Source organism: Prionailurus bengalensis, chromosome B1 (assembly GCF_016509475.1).
Source record: "Prionailurus bengalensis isolate Pbe53 chromosome B1, Fcat_Pben_1.1_paternal_pri, whole genome shotgun sequence".
Lineage (NCBI taxonomy): Eukaryota > Metazoa > Chordata > Mammalia > Carnivora > Felidae > Prionailurus > Prionailurus bengalensis.
This window is the reverse complement of record NC_057344.1, coordinates 7,668,665-7,687,408: the sequence shown is the minus strand read 5'-3', so window position 1 is coordinate 7,687,408 and position 18,744 is coordinate 7,668,665. Positions and strand designations below refer to the sequence as shown.

General features: G+C 37.4%; 1 protein-coding gene across 4 annotated transcripts in view; it reads right to left on the bottom strand.

Annotated features, from left to right (window-relative positions):
* The window catches only part of WDR17 (WD repeat domain 17), a 107,276-nt gene that overhangs the window by 49,967 nt on the left and 38,565 nt on the right, over positions 1-18,744 (bottom strand). For all 4 annotated transcript variants that reach the window (XM_043557824.1, XM_043557833.1, XM_043557807.1 and 1 more), the window contains 4 exons: positions 18,254-18,382; positions 10,178-10,361; positions 6,042-6,272; positions 678-929 (listed from right to left, as the gene is read on the bottom strand). In XM_043557824.1, the coding sequence (XP_043413759.1) occupies positions 678-929; positions 6,042-6,272; positions 10,178-10,361; positions 18,254-18,376 (790 nt within the window). In that variant the 5' untranslated portion in view covers positions 18,377-18,382. The remainder of the gene's footprint in view (positions 1-677; positions 930-6,041; positions 6,273-10,177; positions 10,362-18,253; positions 18,383-18,744) is intronic.

Sequence of the window (18,744 nt, the reverse complement as noted above, 5' to 3'; positions counted from 1 at the left end):
AATGTGGGAGGTAGTCACACAGCAGCTCAAAGTACTCAGCCTTTCAGAGACTTCTCTCTTGGACCCTAAGTAAACAACAGAAGTAGTTATTTAATCCTTAATTACCATTTTGAAAGCCCTCATTTTCCCTTCCCATCACTTCTTAGCTTTACTAATTCTCTCACAATTAGGCAACCACGAAGGGGCTTCTGTTCTAGCCATGGTAATAAATTCCACTTTCATTTCCAACCGACGTTGAAAATGCCTTGGTCTCTCTCGGTACCCGCGGTCCCTGACGACCAAAATCATCGGTGAGGAAACAAGCTCCCAGCCAGGTCAACCGTTTTTCTTGTCAGTACTTTTCCTGTCATCCTTCCATGCCTGAAACTGTATTGTCTGTGTCTTCTGTATGCATGTGAACACAAAAACATGAGCGCACGTGTGTGTACATGTGTGCTCATACAGACTATATTCCAGTTTATTATCAAAAACCTGGAAAACTGGGCCTTAATTTCATTTTTATCATTATGTTAATGACACACAATATAAAGGAAAGTAAACTAGGCATTTACTATAATAAATAATACTGGGATATTACTTCATTTTACACAAAATTAACCAATAAAAGGGTATCATTTCCCTGACTCCATTAAAGAATAAACATATATCTAAAACTCTGGGGACCAGGGTAAACTTACCTCCAGTGACAAACATCCCGGGAGCACTGGGAATCCAGGCCAAGCACTGGACAGAAGCCGCTGCACTGGGAAAATTAAATGTTGTGATGCAATAAAGGGATTCCGAATCTAGCAGGCGAATTCCAAAGTGCAAATTAGCCACAAGGAGGTAATCGGTAGACAGCGGGTCCCATTCCAGGGCTGTCACTGGATCTTCTTCATCTGTCCCTTCAAGAGAGTCAGGTCTCAGAACGTGTTTCTGACTTTTACTACCTATTAAAATATAAAGAGGAAAGATTTTAAACACAATGCTCAAAAGAAAATTATTGAGGGGCGCCTGGGTGGCTAAGGCTTAAGCACCCGACTTCAGCTCAGGTCGTGATCTCGCGGTCCGTGGGTTCGAGCCCCGCGTCAGGCTCTGTGCTGACAGCTCAGAGCCCAGAGCCTGCTCCGGCTTCTCTGTGTCCCTCTCTCTGCCCCTCCCCGGCGCGTGCATGCTGTCTTTCTCCCTCAAAAATAAATAAAAACATTTAAAAAGAAAAGAAAACCAGTAACTGCGATCCTATTAATTTTCTCTCTGCATAGTGCTGAAGTCTGGCATCTGTGTGCAGAAGTCACCATGGACACTTGAGCGCAGGAGGACGCGGAAGCCTCAGCTGCAATCCCTAGAGCCCAAATGCTTCTGTTTGTTCCCAAAACGCCGAAGGAAAAAGACGCAGATAAAGAATACCAATGCTCTTGTCATCAACTACAGTTTGCACGGAGTGACAACAGTGTAGGGGCGGGGACGTGCTTACCCAGAGGAGCACCCTGGAGTGATTAAAAGCACAGACTTGGCAGTGGAATGCCTGGGGGCAAAGCCTGGCTCCACCACGGACTAGCTGCGTTCTCGGACAGGACACCGAGTCTCTGTGTGCTGGGGTTCCTCATTTGTATGATGGAGAACAGAACAATCCTTAGCTTGCAGAGTTTTGTTAAAGATTAAGGAAGTTAGCTGCTTACAGGGCTAAGAACGGGAGGGCCTCTTAGAAGCGGCATATCGGTATTTACTGTCCCTCCTCGTGCATCAGAGCATCTGTCGTAACCATAACTCACTCCCAACATCAGGTACAAATAAGGCAGCCAGAAAAACAGGGACATAAAACGTGTGGAACTGAATGAAGCAAAGAATGATCCAACAATCCTCTTGTGCCTTCCCAACTGAGATACAACCGGTGACAGGGAAAAACATGCTTCCGCTGATGCACCACACAGGGCTCCAATTAGCCGGCCTCGGTTCCCAGAAGAATGGCAGTGAGACAACAGAATTCAGAGGCCATGATGTTAACACAAAGAACCCACTCCTCCTGAGTATTATAAACCCTGCAAAGCATGTTTGCTAAACCATAACCCACTGACAGACACCAGAGCCCTTTCTGTAATCTCGTCATTACACATTGTTTTTCAACGTACCAGATTATAAAAGCAGAAAAATAAATTTCCTTGGGTATATCTGTAAAGTGAACTGAACACCTTACAGTTTCTGGCCTGGGAGTAAATTTGTCAGAATACACTGATCTTCATAATGCTCACCTTACAAGGGCAGAATTTTATTTAGAATTTTTACACATAAAATCATAGAAGGCACATGTGATGTTTCATCAAAATTTATCAAATTTTTGCAATCATCATCAAGAAAAGTTTGGTTCTTCTTGCCCCAAATAAGCACCTTGCTAAAGTGCTATTTGATATGACAAACAGTAATGAATATTAAAATAGCTATTCACTGTAAGCCAGAGAGAGGAAGAAAAATGATTCACCTAAGTTGTACTAGTTATTCCTTAAGTAATTTTTAGGTATTTGCACATGCCAGTTAATATCAATGGCTTATTAAAAATATTCCAGCATGCAAAAAAAAAAGTAAATGCTAAATATTGAAATTGGGTTGCTTCAAAGCCCCATACAGTCAAAATGATTATGAGTTATAGCCATTGTTTCCTATTCTGTCTAGTACCAACATTTTTATTATTAAGAAATAGAAAGCTAAAGCTGTAAAATTTTACAGCCAGGCATTAGAACAAGAGCTGATAATACTTTCATTATTTTATATGTATTTATGTTACTATTATTTATGTTCCATTTTATTACACAAATATCAGACAACTTGTGTTGTCAGATAAGGACAGGGGTGTATGACAAGACTCAGTAAGAAGATGCGGTTGACAATTTCTGTATGAAAAACAAAAACTGGGGCAAAGGAAAACTAGGGCCGAAAAATAAAATAATGAGGATAATGGATAATACACATATCTGTTCAAATTTTCATTTTGAGACCAGCAGCCCAAGCAAAGTGGAAAGAAATCAAGAAAGGTTACATAATTCAGGGTCCACAGGATAAAAATAAAACAAAAAGACACAAAAAAAAAATGTGCTCAGGAGAAGCACAACTTTTCCCAGAAATGAGACCAGAAATACATGTCTCCCGTGTGTCTTCAAAAAGGGAACACAGCATTACATAGGGACAATGTCATCAACGTTCCTAAAATAAAACCATGCAAATTTGATTAATGCACATCCTTGGAATAATACCAAAGTCAATTCAATGAAAACATTCCTATTATGAGGATAAAAAAAAAAATTCCAATGACCTGGCTTTGTCCAAAACTATTTAAAATAGCTAAAGCAGTTTTCTAATGTTTTTGGCCCTAGATTCCTCTGCTCATATGTGGATCTGTACATGATCCAATACATTATCAAACAGAATAAAGTGGTGCTTTTCAGACTGAAAGGGAGAAGGTGTAAAGGACAGATAAAGACAGGAAAGCAGAGAGCCTGAGGTCTTAGCCTCCTGTAAGAACCGGGGAGGACATTAATTTCATATTGTTGCACAGAGATAGAACCACCTGTTGTGCCAATAAGTCATTAAGAAAGTGACCCCTCCTTAGGAAAGGACAATACCAGTATGAATACTAACAGCCTCAAAGCTTCAAACTCACAGTGCAGAATGTAGTATTAGAACAAAAAGTAGTATTTCCTTCACAACCATCAGCCCATATATGTGCAAGAGGAAAATACATAGCAGGATTATACCTTTTCTGATGTTGTGTACATATTCATTGCTATACATCCCATGGAATAAATGAGTTCAACAAGTCTGTTCGGGGTGGTTACCCATACAGGGAATTGTGTTCCCCTAAAAGATGTTGAAGTCCCAGCCTCCAAGAATCTGTGAATGTGATTTTACTTGGAAATGGGGTAGTTGCAGATGATAAATTAAAACGAGGCCATTAGGGCAAACAATAATCCAACATGACTGTGTCCTTATAAAAAAGAGAAATTTGGACACAGAGACCTGCATGCACACAGGGAGAACACCATGTGAACAGCGATGTTATGTTGTCACAAGCTAAGGAACCAGAAACGAAGAGACAGGCTAGAACAAAAAGCTTTCCCTGGTGCCTTCAGAGGGCCTGCCGACACCTTGATTTTGTGTCTCTGGTGTCTAGAATTAGGTCACAATAAATGTGTTGTTCTAAGCCATCCCGTGTGTAGAACTTGGTTAGGGCAGCCCTTGCAAGTAAACCCATGGGTGGACCCAGAAAAATCATTTGATGACACGGGTAAAATGCACAATTTACTTTAATAACTTGAAGATGAGTCATGGGAAAATCTGGGCCCTTCTAGAAGTGACATGGGTTGGACTGCTGAAATATTATACATCCTAGCCTGACTGAAATCCACAAAAGGGAAATAAGGGAAAGGAAGTCTCGATCCATCCCTATCCTTTCTATGCCAGAATGAGCATACAACGTCTCAGTGTTTTAGGTCTTAGACACATAATACAATGTTTCAATGTCTTAGGAGTTAAAACCTCCAAAAATGCCTACTAGCAACAACAACAGACTAGTAACAATAATAAAGCAAGAAAAGAAAGCCACGGTCAAGGAAAAAGGAGATGGCCACAATGACAAATTATAAAACGTGAATAATACCTAGAATGAAATTTGGACCAAAGTAAGCACACCCTCCTCAGGATCCTCTTTAGAGCTCAAAAAGATTCTCAAAAAGAAAGTATAACAATCCAGGGTTCCTGGGTGGCTCAGTCGATTAAGCGTCTGACTTCAGCTCAGGTCATGATCTCACAGTTCGTGGGTTCAAGCCCCACGTCGAGCTCTGTGCTGACAGCTCAGAACCTGGAGCCTGCTTCGGATCTTGTGTCTTCCTCCCTCTCTGCTTCTCCCCTGCTCATGGTCTGTCTTTCTCTCTCTCAAAAATAAACACTTAAAAAATTTTTTTAAGTGAATATCAGATCCTGTTTGAAATATATTTGAGATAAAATGACCCCAATATACCAATGTTTAAAGTAACATTTTTTAACTTTAGAAAGATTGTTCCTTTAAGAAATATTTATTTGAATTTTCATGATTTCTTTGGTTCAATTTCAATTTTTTTCTTCCATTAATTTCAGGTAAGTTGAATGTAATCTGTTTTGTGAAAGTAGCGATCCTAACCCTAAAAAGCGCTTTTACCCATCTATCTAATGAATCAGGAGTCACATTTATTAACAGAGGTACCAGATGGCTAAAAGGATGTTTCTCAAATGGTAGCCATCCTTATTTATGAGTGGAGAGCTATTTAGGCAACTTTTAAAATTTTTCATTGCACAACTTCTCATTGTTTAAATTAAAAAAATAAACATAATTACTCAGACCCTTTCATTGAGCCAGATTGGTTAACTAGTGGGGGACTCCACAGAGTTATTATTCCTTTTTATCTCAGGTTCAAAGTCTTTGCTAAGGGGTTGCAGCATCACAATGGTATTGTACAAGCAGGTAGGAAAGTATTTTTGGGTCGTATTAGTAAGTCATCATATATTTCTTTTTTTTTTTTTAATTTTTTTATTTTTTAAAACTTTTTTTTTTAATTTATTTTGAGAGAGAGCAGAGGAGGGACAGAGAGAGAGGGAGTGAGAACCCAAGCAGGCTCCACCCTGTCAGTGCAGAGCCTGATGTGGGGCTTGAACTCACAAACCATGAGATCATGACCTGAGCTGAAACCAGAAGTCAGACACCCAATCAACTGAGCCACCCAGGCGCCCCAACTCATCATATAGTTCTGCTATGTGTCCTTATTCATTCAGGCCACTTTCTAGGTAAATGTGCAAAAATGAACAGACTTAGAACAATAAAATTATGGGGCAAGTGACAAGATTTAGGCTAATGCCAAGTCCAAACTGCACAGAGGAGTTACATCTATTACAACAACACTTCATGGTGCTGGATTATATTTGCACAACTATTATTTTACAATTAAAATATTGTTGACTTTGGCTGTATGTCGTGGAGAAAAGAAATTGTAAGTTAAGAAAAATAAACTTCAAGAGATCTTGACTAATTAAATTCTTACCTGGTTGAAAAATTGATAGACTTCCATCAATATGACCAAATACAACTTTCCCCCTTTTTTGGCTATGCCATCTGAATATACAGATATCAGACAAGAAGCTGTGAGCTTCCCTGTGAACAGTCACCCCGCTCTCTGGTCCTGAGATGGTCCAAATGAACAGCGGGCCTCTGTGGGAAACAAATGCCACCGTATCACCTGCATTCCAGCACCAGCTGAGAGAGGCAGGCACCCCTAGAATAAACAAAATATAGACACGTAATAGACACATGTGGAGGAAGATCAGACCATGAAATACTATTTACGTTGTACACTGCTGAAACAACTTAAAATATAACAATAGTCTTGTTATTAAAATAATATTACCTTCTAAGTTGGGAATTGGACTTATAAAGTAACCCCAAAGACTATAGGCCACCTGTGTAGGGTGCTTCCAAAACGGAAAAATACCTAGTTAGGGTTAAAACTACTAATATGATAATACGCTTCATATATTCAGGCATTTATAGAGGTTTTTTTTTCTTTCAGAAACTATGTAATCAAGCATTAAATTCTTACTGAGTTTTTGCATAGAAGACCTGCTATAGGCATTCTAGGTATAAACGTATGGGATACGATTCCTGCTTTATAGGACCTTAAACACAAGACAAAAATATAAAGTCCTGGGAAGATAAGGATCCATTGTATGAAAAGTTGAATGCTGCTATATGAGTTTAAAAACAATAAAATTAATGCTATAGGACTGCCTGGGTGGCTCAATAAGTTGAGACTCCAACTCTTGATTTTAGCTCAGGTCATGATCACAGGATCATGGGACTGAGCCCTGCATGGGCCTCCACGCTGAACATGGAGCCTACTTAAGATTCTCACACTCTCTCCCTCTGTCCCTCTCCCATGCTTGCACTCTCTCTCTCTCTAAAATAAAAAATAAATAAAATTTAAAATTAATGCCCCAGTCTATGTTTTATCAGGGCTTAGATTCAAATCTTAGCACTGCTTCAGATGAACAAATAACCACCTCTTAAACCTCTGCCTTCTCATCTATAAAACGGTTGTAAGTAAAAACAGCTGAACACCTATTCCACATGAATGTTAAGAAAGGATATATAATAATGTATGTAAAAGTCCCTTTTAAACTATAAAAGACATACTAAAGTTCATTGTATTCTCTTCACCATTACAGTGATCAAATCAATCATACATAAAGTAAGTGTTATGGTAAATTTCTAACTCAAGACAGAAATTATAAACGTGCCAACACAGATACTTTAAGCAACTGCGTCAGAATCAGCAAACTGAATATGCGTATCAGATCATTTGGAATTAGGGCCCAGGAATCTATCTGTAACAAGGTTCTCCAAATGATTTTGATGTGTAGAAAGGTGTGTAAACCACTGGGCTACTGTCCTGAAAAGAAACTGCATTTGAATTATACCTTGAGAGACAGCAGCAGAGTTTAATATGTGGGATGAGTGGTATTTCCGAGGAAAAGGATATGGTATGAATAAAGACACAGTCGGAAGCTGTTCATGGACAGTAAACTCAGTTTGTGTCACAGTCCTTACCACCCCACGGGCAGCAACTGCACGCCTACTGCCTGCCTACCTTGGGGCCTGCCATCAAATGGGAACTCCATAAATGCGTATAGAAGGAATGAAAGAGCACATGAATAAGGCCAATAAAACGCTGATGTGGTTTAGCATCCATTAACAGAAGGAGAACTTCCCAGTAAGGAGTAAGAGAATGGGTCAAACCACCACAGCACACGTGGAGAAAGTCAGAAAGCTGGTTCTCCGAATTGGGTTTCAGGAAATGCAGCGAGGAAGAGAAGGGACCAGCAACAGTGTCACATAGTTAAGACGGAAAACACTTCTGTAGTGGCTTAGTATGTGTAAGCACTTCGAAGAGCTCTACAGAATATCAACTCATTTAATTCTCTTCCAAATACTCTGAGATGGGCAGGTAGTACTATTATCCACTGTTAATGTGTTTTGGGTTGTTTTTTTTTTTCCTGGATGGATATTACCAAGTATGATTTTTTCCAAGTTGATAATTTTAATATTTTACATTTAAACAAACTAATACTTGTTTCCCTTTAAGTGTATTTTTTTTTATTATTGTGGAATACAGAATGATGAAATGAAAATACAGAGGCAACATCAAGTTCAACTGCTGTACGTGCAAGTTCTAATAGAATTTTTTTTAAGTCAATTTAATGGAAACTTCTACTTTGCATAAGCCGAATTCTGAAAAGAAGAAACAGAGTCTAATGAATTTCAAAGTGAAATATTTACAATGAAAATGACCAAAAATATTCATAATATTTTTTTGTAAATAAATCACAAACTTCCAACCTTCAAATTAAGAAGATATTTAGAAATAGCAAGAGGAATTTATTGTTAAGGCTCTGAAAATTTTCAAAAGAAGGAAAATGTGTAAGGAAAGGAAAAATATGTAGAAGTGATCAAAACTCTTACCACAACCATTTAATAACTGTACAATGTTAATGAAAAAGTCTTATTTAATTGTATGCTCATTGGCAAAAGAAGCCAGGTGCACACAGTAATGAATAAAAAAACTCTTCCATCGTGAATGGAGGTGATGCATATGGTGTTTCATGACAAATCGGCAGATAAACTAGGTGATAATACATCAACTAATATGTACCTGTGCATAACATTTAGAAATGTTATTATGCAGGTATCGCCTGGTATAGATTTTGTGCGACAACCTCAGAAGAACAATGACATCGTATAGCATTTTAGGAGTATTTATTGTGTTATTTAAAATTAATCTCATCTAAAGCTGAATTTAAAGTATTGAGAAAATGCACTACTGATCAATATAAACAATACTGGAAAAAACCGTAGGAGGTATGATGGGGAGACAAACAGGTATGAACAGGTATAACCAGAAAAATATAAAAAATCTTATTTGGAGGCTATCAATCACTGTTTATACATCACAAAGCCTGTACCAAAAGTATTTTGGTTTTTCCTCATTGATGTATTGAACACCTTATGGTAAACTGTTACAATAATGGAAGCTCACTGAATAGCTGACTTAAAAAAAAAACAAAACTGCTCAGAGATTGGAGCAAAGTACACACTATCTAGTACCGAAGCTCAAGTGAAAATAAGCAGGTTATGTGAACTTGGGAATGAGATTTGCATTTTTCTAGTTGAAAAATTAACCCTGTTTGGCAAATATTTTCTTAAGATGAAAGTTATATAACAAAACTCGTTTATTTTACTGGTATTTTCAGCATTCCTAATGACCTAAATGAAAAGACAAGGAAAAAGCCACATACTAAATACGCTGAGCATAACCTTTGGCATTATTATTACTCTTGGAAGCAAGATTTAAATATAGCAGCCTATGAATTCTCTAATATTGATGCTACACACTGAAGACTGTTCTAAAGAAATCGAACTGTCACGTCCAGGCTTTCTACTTCAAAGTGATAACCGGTCATTATTAGAGAAACAACTGAATATAAAGAACATACCCAGCAGTAGTTCTCAAAACCGTAATTATTAAGTGAACTTCCTTCAGTGTTCAAAAAGAGACTGAACTATTGTAACATCTAACAGAAAAATGGTTACTTCGCGTCATCATTATTATGGGGTAAGATGCTAGCCAGAAAGAGTGTAATAATATTCAATTCACTAAGACCTACTTATGTGAACTAGGACTTTCCACCATGACCCAATTAAAAATAAGGGAAAGAAACCAGCTCATCAGGGCAGTGACTACATGGGTAACACGGTGTTTGTATGTTTCAGATCGGGATAGAATAATGACCCGGCTAGGATAACTGTCTCATTAAGAAAATCTTACCAATTACTACTTTTATATTTATTGGGGGAATTTTTGTCATATTTAAATATTAATGAAATCATTTGGTATTGACTATGGTTTAACTGGTGTACTAAGCAAAAATATTTCATGAGATTTTGCTTCAGTTTTATACACATGTACACACACGAGTCATGATGTGAAATGTAGTTCTTACATAGACGAGCAGTAGAAAGTTTGAAAAACAATACTTTAAAACCTAAGCTAATTTAAATAAAATATTTTTCTTACTGAAGTAAAAATAATTCACTCAATAAAATAAATCCCAGTTATAAATATACCTTTTGTATTGTCGAGCTTAGCAATGACTTTTTGTTCTGCAACATTCCAAATGATCACTAAGTTATCGGTACCGCCACTTGCAAACAGATCAGGGTTATGTGGACACCAAGAGAGAGCTGTGATTGTTTTTTTATGTTCAGACATAATTGCGTGGAGTTTGAATTCATTATAACGGTGATCCAACTAAAAAAAATATATAAATAAAACATTTCAGTGCTTCTTTTTAAGTTATACACTTTTCATTAATAATCACATTGTTTTTAAAAAGCTACATACGTGAAAATTAGTACACCTACTACCATGATATGAACACATTTCAAGTCTTGGTCTACTTTCAAACGTGAACAGTATTCAATCAGAAGTAAATCATTTTTTAAAGTTTTTAATTCCAGTTAGCTGACATAGTTATATTAGTTTCAGGTGTACGATATAGTGATTCGACACTTCCATACACCCCCTGGTGCTCATCATGAAAGTGCATCCTGAATCCCCGTCACCTATTTATCCCATCCCCTCACCCTCCTCTCCTCCATTAGTTTATTCTCTATAATTAAGATTGTTTCTTGATTTGTCTCCCTCTCTCTTATGTTTTCCCTTTGCTTGTTTTGTTTCTCAAATTCCACATAAGAGTGGAATCCTATGTCATTTGTCTTTCTCTGAGTTATTTCACCTAGCATTATACTCTGTAGCTCCATCCATGTTGTTGCAAATGGCAAGATTTCATTTTTTTTTTTTTTATGGCTGAGTAACATTCCATTGTATATATATATTCTACTTCTTTATCCATTCATCAATCAATGGACACTCGGTCGGCTTCCATATCTTGCCTAATGTAAATAATGCTACTATAAACAAAGGGGTGCATGTATCCCTTGGAATTAGTGTTCTTATGATCTTTGGGTAAATACCCAACAGTGCAATTGCTGGCTGGATCACAGGATAGTCCTATTTTTAACTTTTTGAGGAACCTCCATACTGTTTTCCACAGTGGCTGCACCAGTTTGCATTCCCACAAACAAGGCACGACTGTTCCTTTTTCTCCATATCCTCACCAACGCTTATTGTTTCTTGAGTTTTTTTATTTTAGCCATCCTGACAGGTGTAACGTAATATCTCACTGTGATTTTAATTTGCATCTTCCTGATAAGTTTCGATGTCTAGAAAAAAATCAGTTTTTAAAAAATAAGAGCATTGACATTAAACATAATTTATAAAAGGTAAAAATAACTGTACACTTAAATATGCATAATAATTCAGAGCTTTATATTTTCTATAGCTATATGTATTTATGAGGGAAAAACACTTGGTTTAGAATATTTTTTCTGTAATTTTTCAATTAGATGTGAATGAAAAAATTTAGGTTAGAAAAATTAACTATTGGGACTACACCAAAACAAGCTTTTGCAGAGTGAAGGAAACCACAACAACATGAAAAGGCAACCTACTGAATGGAAGAAGGTACTTGCAAATGATATATCCAATAAGGAGTTAATACACAAAACATATAAAGGCCTTCTACAACTCAACACCAAAAAACCAAATAATCTGATTTAAAATGGGCAGTGGACCTGAATAAACATCTTCCAACATACAGATGTCCAACAGACACAGGAAAAAAAAATGCTGAACGTCACTCATCATCAGGGAAATGCAAATCAAAACCAGAATGAGTTATCGCCTCATACCTGTCAGAATGGCTAAAATCAAAGACACAAGAAATAGCAAGAGTTGAGAATGTGGAAAAAAAGGACCGCGGGTGGGAATGTAAATTGATACAGCCACCATGAAAACAGTATGGAAGTACCTCAAAAAATTAAAAAAGAAATACCACATGATGTAGTAATTCCACTACTGGGTACTTACTCAAAGAAAATGAAAACGGCCCTATTTTTATTGTAGCATTATTTACAATAGCCAAGATATGGAAGCAACACAAGCATCTGTCTATAGATGAATGAATGGACAGGGGGCGCCTGGATGTTCAGTCAGTTAAGCGTTGGGACTCCTGATCTGGGCTCAGGTCATGATCTCAGTTTGTGAGATGCACTGACAGTGTGCAGCCTGCTTGGGATTCTCTCTCTCCCACTCTCTCCGCGACCCTCTCCTACACACACACGCTCTCTCTCAAAAAAATTAGCAAACTTTGAAAAAACAGATGAATGGATAAAGAAGATGTGGAATATTACCCAGTCATAAAAAAGAATGAAATCTTGCCATTTGTAATGACATGGCTGCAGACAGAGGGTATGATGCCAAGTGAAGTAAGTCAGAGAAAGACAAGTATCATGTGATTTCACTTATATGAGGAATCTAAAATCAAAACAAACAACAAACAGAAAAACAGGCTCCTAAATACAGAGAGCAAACTGGTGGCTGCCAGAGGGGAGGTGGGTGGGGTCATGGGTGAAATAGATAAAGGGGATTAAGAGGTACAAACTTCCAATTACAAAATAACTCATGGAGATGAAAAGTATAGAAGAATAAATACAGTAATACTGTAATAACATTGTATGATGACAGATGTTGACTACACTTACAATCATGATCAGTGAGTAACGTGAAAAACTGTTGCATCAATATGTTGTACACCTGAAACTAATATAACATTGAATGTTAATTATACTTCAACAAAAAATCAGGTGAAACAAACCACCTGCTCATTATTACGTTAAAATGTCTGAAGTCTGCAGAACAATGGTATCACTGGACCTGTTTTATGTTATTGCTTTTTGGACGGGGCATTTTGTTGTGTTCTTATATGGAAGTGGACAAAAGAAATAGCCTAATTTTCCTATTTCCTTTGTAAATGCGCCATCAGCCAGTGCCTTTTCCTTTGTTACCTTTTGCAACGTGTTTGGGATTACACCATATAGCCATTTGGTTGTACCTGGCTTATTATACACAATAATGAACCTTTCACACTGCTACTGGAAAGTGTTTCAAATCATTATTATATTAATTACTGATTACATCAATCTTTCTTCAACCTTATACTTGCAGTAAAATCCTGACTGCAACATGGCCTTCAATGCCCTACAACATCATGAACCTTGGCTATTTTGCAAGGCTTATTTGGTATCACATTCTTGCTTGTTCACTCTGACCTTCCTGTTTTTCTATTACAGCAAAATCACATCTGCTTTAACGCGTTTGCTGTTCCCTTGGCCTTCAATGCTCTCCCCGTCTGTCTGCTCCTGGTTATTCATTCTTTCCTGTTCAGGTCTCAGTTCAAAACTGCCTCTTCACAGAGGTATTTTCTGACCACACTATCTAAATAAATTTATACACCCCTTCCCATGCCAAAACCTGTCCCCTAGCTGTATCCTTTTTTTAGTGGAGATACAGTTGACATGTAATATTAGTTTCAGGTCTACAACATAGTGATTCAACATTTGTATATACTGCTAAATGATCACTTAAGTCTAGCTGACTATCACCACACATAGTTATAATTTCTTTTTGTGCGACGATAAATGTTAAGATCCACTCTCGGAGCAACTTTCAAATATACAACAGAGTGCCATCAACTACATTCAACATGCTGTACAATGCATCCTCATGCCTTACTTAGTTTCTAAAGTTTTGCCTTTTGACCACCCTCACCCATTTCTCCCTCACCGCACCCCCACCTCTGGCAACCACCAATCGATTCCCTGTATCTATGAGTTCAGTTTCATTTTGTTTTTTGTTTCAGACTCCACGTAGAAGTTAGATCACACAATATTTGTCTTTCTCTGACATATTTCACTGAGCATAACGCCCTCAAGTTTCATCCATACAGTAGCAAAGAGGGTTTCCTTCTTTTTATGGCTAACTACACACACATTTTCTTTATTATCCGTCCATTCATCAATGGACACTTTGGTGCCTTCCAAGTCTCAGCTATTGTAAATAATGCTGCAGTGAAAATGGGAGTGCATACATCTTTTCATTTCCTTCACATAAATGCTCAGAAGCAGAATTGCTAGGTCACATGGTAGTTCAGTTTTCAATTTTTTGAGAAACCCCCATAGAGTTTTCCACAGTGGCTGCACCAATTTACATTCCCATCAACAGGGCATGAGGGTTCCCTTTTCTCCACAGCCTCACCAACACTTGTTACTTCTTGTCTTTTTGAAAACAGCCATCCTAACAGGTGTGAGGTCATATCTCAGTGTGGTTTTGATTTGCATTTCCCTGGTGGTGAGGGATACTGAGATTTCTTTTCATGTGTCGGTTGGCAATCTGGAATCCCTCTTTGGAAAAATGTCTATTCAGATCCTCTGCCCATTTTTTAATCAGATCGCTTGCTTAATTTGCTATGGAGTCATACAAGTTCTTTATATGTTTTGGATGTTAACCCCTTATCAGATATATGATCTGCAAATATTTTCTCCCACTCAGTGGGCTGCCTTTGTATGTTGTTGGTTTCCTTTGCTTTGCAGAAGGATTTTAGTTTGGTGTCGTTCCACTGGTTAACTTCTGGTTTTGTTGCCTTTGATTTTGGTGTCAATGACCCTAGCATATTACCTATTTTTACATCTTTTGTAGGACGCATTTCGTCCTGAAACATTTACTTATTTATTCATAAAATGACATACTTCACAGATTTCTCCGTGTCCCCTGTCCTTACTAAAAACATGAATTCAATGAGAAGAATGTGACTGGTTTGTTCAGAGCTGCATTTCTAGTGCCTAGTAATACTTGGCCAAAAGAAGTTCAGTTAATATTATTGAAAAAAGGATGCATTATGCTTTTGTTTATCATTTAAGCAACTTTTGCTATCACAAATAATGCTATAGTGAACACCTATGTATCTAAAATTTTGACTAATGACCTAATTATCTCCAAAGGTTTTGTCTTCTATAATTTCTGTATCTCTTACTACCTGAACTTCAGCTATTCCTGAACAACTTTGGATGAAAATATTATTAGAGATAACCAAGTACCAGTAGAGCTTTCATCTGATTAGTATTGCAGTTACAATAATCTTCAATTGTCCTGTTTAAATATTTAAGAATATTTCCTGTACATTAAAGAATGAACAGTTTTGTAAGTTTGATGTTATTCAGTGACTTATGTTACCTGTGGTAAATACTGTGAAAGTTGTCTAATGTATCTAATAGAAAGACTGCTCTATAAGCTAGAAATCCTGTGGAGGAGTCTACAAATACAAACACATATGAAGAAGCTACAATGCACATCAATGATCTTTCCTGGATTTAGTACACAATTATCCAAGTAGTATCTTAAGCATGATATAGAATACTTACAGGGATTAATTTATTAATACATTCCTATTCTATTTACAATTGAGAGCCTCTACCATTATAATGAGCTAGGCCATAAATTATTTTTAGAGTAGTTAATACAATGTATTATTGCATCATAATCCAATGGTTAAAGAAAAAATTCTTATGGCATTTACAAGTATCATTTAATAGTTCTAAAAATCTGATAAAACCTCAGCATCATTATAGAGAGTGTAACAGACAATCAGACTTTGACTGTACATTGACCCTGGGTGTGATTTAGTAAATATTCATGTAGCATAATTTTCAAAGCATTTTGATTTAGATAATGACATTTAAAAACAATACTGATTAATGGAAGTTGAATGTTAATGCCACCATTTAATATAAATGTAATTTTCTATTATACTTTGCAACAAGGTTTTACACCGAACTCTGTAATCAACTGTCACCTGAGTTTGTTTTAACTTCTAAATCAGAGTGATTTTTAGTTTGTTTCAGTCTTTAATGATACATAAACTTTCTTCATAGGGTTTTTATATTAATAATTTTAGCTTAATCTTCCTAAATATTCAAGTCATAAAATGTCATCACAAAACTTAAGACACTTGCAAACATGAAAAAAATTGAGTTCTGCCTTCATCCACTTTCTGACCTTCTTTATTCCTTAGAGGAATAGTTTGCCTTGTCTAATACATTCTTCTTCTCTAAAAGGAAATAAGACGAGAAGATAGGGACTTAAGACTAAGGGACGCATTTTGTAGATCTTTGGGAAGGAGAAGCTTGGGAGGACATGGAAAGTGTGAAGGAGGCAGACGGGAGGAAAAGGGGGGGGTCAGTCAGCAGGCTTCTGCTGTCTTCTGTATGGGAAGCGAAAAATTGTGAGTTATATGGAAATTGCAGTTTGGTGTGTATTTCTACAACCTTGAGTAATGGACTACATAAAATTGATATTGTGGAAAATGGGTTTATAGATTAATGCTGTTGTTTATTCAATTTTCAATAAACTTACAACACTGTTAGTAGTTAAAAGGATTTTTACTCCAGAATAATGCGATCATTTTTTTCACTCTTAACTGAAAATATGTTGGTGTTTCAAAATAACAAAAAAATGTATCACAAGGAAAACATTTAATGAGTCTTTATTAAATACCAGAGAGTGGGGCTCCTGGGTGGTTCGATCGGTTAAGCGTCCAACTTTGGCTCAGGTCATGATCTCACAGTTAGTGAGTTCGAGCCCCGCATCGGGCTCTGTGCTGACCGCTCAGAGCCTGGAGCCTGCTTTGGATTCTGTGTCTCCCTCTCTCTCTGCCCCTCCCCTGCTCATGCTCTCTATCAAAAATAAATAAACAATAAAAAATACTTTTAAAAAATACCAGAGAGTATGCATAACTTGAGCATTCAAAGGTGAGGAAGTCTCATTCTGGTAAAGGGAAGCACTGAGATGGGCAGTCTGTTTTATAAGATCCTTTGCTAATAAGAAAGAGGAAAAAGCAGAATATGGAGAAGAGTTTATAGTTCAACTGAGATCTGAAAGACGAGAAAATATTTTCTAAACAGGCAACACAGGCAAAAGGAAAGAGATTAGTGTAAGCAAAGGCAAGATATACAAGAGTCTGAGATGTTTTAGAAAATGCAATTACCATGGTATGCCTGGAACACAGGGTGAGAGGAGAGAGACAGAATGCTGGTAACACGATATCATACTATGAAGTTAGGATTTCATAAAAGGGAATGAGAAAGAGCTGAAGATTGAAAATTTCAGATTTGCATTAAAGATGATTAATTACAATGAAGAATAAACTAGAGAGAGTCAAAGTAGAGGCAAAGAGAATATTGAGAGACTATTCGAAAAGTGTAGGTGACACAGTATAAAGAAGACAGTAACGGGTACAAAACACTAGGATGGCCCCTGCTCACCTTCAGCGAAAGAGGTGAGCAGAAGAGGGAGCCAAAGACAGCTGGCTCTCCTGGCTGTGGTTCAGATGAAGGGCGCGGTGCTAACACCAAAATGTGGGCTCCGAGTCTGAGGAGGGAGACTGACTTGGACTGAAGAGGCATAAGGCACCTCTGCCTGGGGAAACTCAGAAGGCCACTAGCTCTGTAGATTGGGAACTGATAAGAGATGTCTGGATGGAGCTAGTTAACGGAAAAAAGGAGTTATAAAGGCTTGTATCCCAAGGATATCTCAAAATATATCTGCACTGTTTTTAATATAATGATCTCTAATGGATGATGCCTATTCTTCACCTGGTAAGATTTTATCATATGAAAGTTACTAAGCAAGGTCTGAAACTAATGAATAAACGAATTCCAATTATTTATATGGGAATATATTTTAAAAGAATTAAATTCTACTTGCTCACCATTCATAAATGGGGAGCTCTTGGGGCACCTGGATGGCTCAGTCAATTAACCATCCGACTTTGACTCAGGTCATGATCTCACAGTTCGTGAATTCAAGCCCCACGTCAGGCTCTGTGCTGTCAGCTGGGAGCCTGGAGCCTGCTTCGGATTCTGTGCCTCCCTCTCTCTCTGGCCCTCCCCCGCTTGCACTGTGTGTCCTTCTCTCAAAAATAAATAAACCGTAAAAAAATTAAAAAATGAATGGGGAGCTTTTAATTCTTGAAGAAATTCTTGCTGATGAAACCGCATGAATGATTGTGCAATCAATTAAAATTCTTATAATTTAAAACTAGGAGATGAGCATTTTCAAAAAGCTTGACTTGTAAAACCAAAAAGCACTCAGCTTTTCATACCACAGGGATTTAAAAATACGTACTACTTAAACATTAACTTTACCTAATACAATTCTGAAATCAGAAAGAATCCACAGAATCTGACCTGATAAATATAGATGGCCAGGGTAGCACAGTACGCAAACCTGTCTCCATGGGCAGCGCAAACATCTTTGTTCCAAGGCTGACATCCAGCAGCTAGGAGTCCCACTTGCCTTACCTGGGACATGTTTGCCTTGAAAAACAAATTTGGAGAAATATCAGTCATTTCCATTATGCATCCAACTTAATTATTTTCCATCCATCTTCCTCAATCTTCATCTTTTTTAAAGAAATTTCTACGAGAACGATTCATCTCAGTGCATACTCTCGGAGAACAAGAGTTGAAATCCCCCGATGTCTAGAGACACCAAAGCAGGTCATTTCAGTTTGAAAAGCAAGAGATTATAAATGATAAATGACAAATGGCACCTGGCCAAGGAATGGGAACCCTACAGGACCCACGGGGACTACAGTGGAATACAGGTGCATGTTATATCTAAAGGGCTTGAGGGCCCCTGGAGAAAGTTCCTCCTCCCATGTGGCCAGATTTATGAA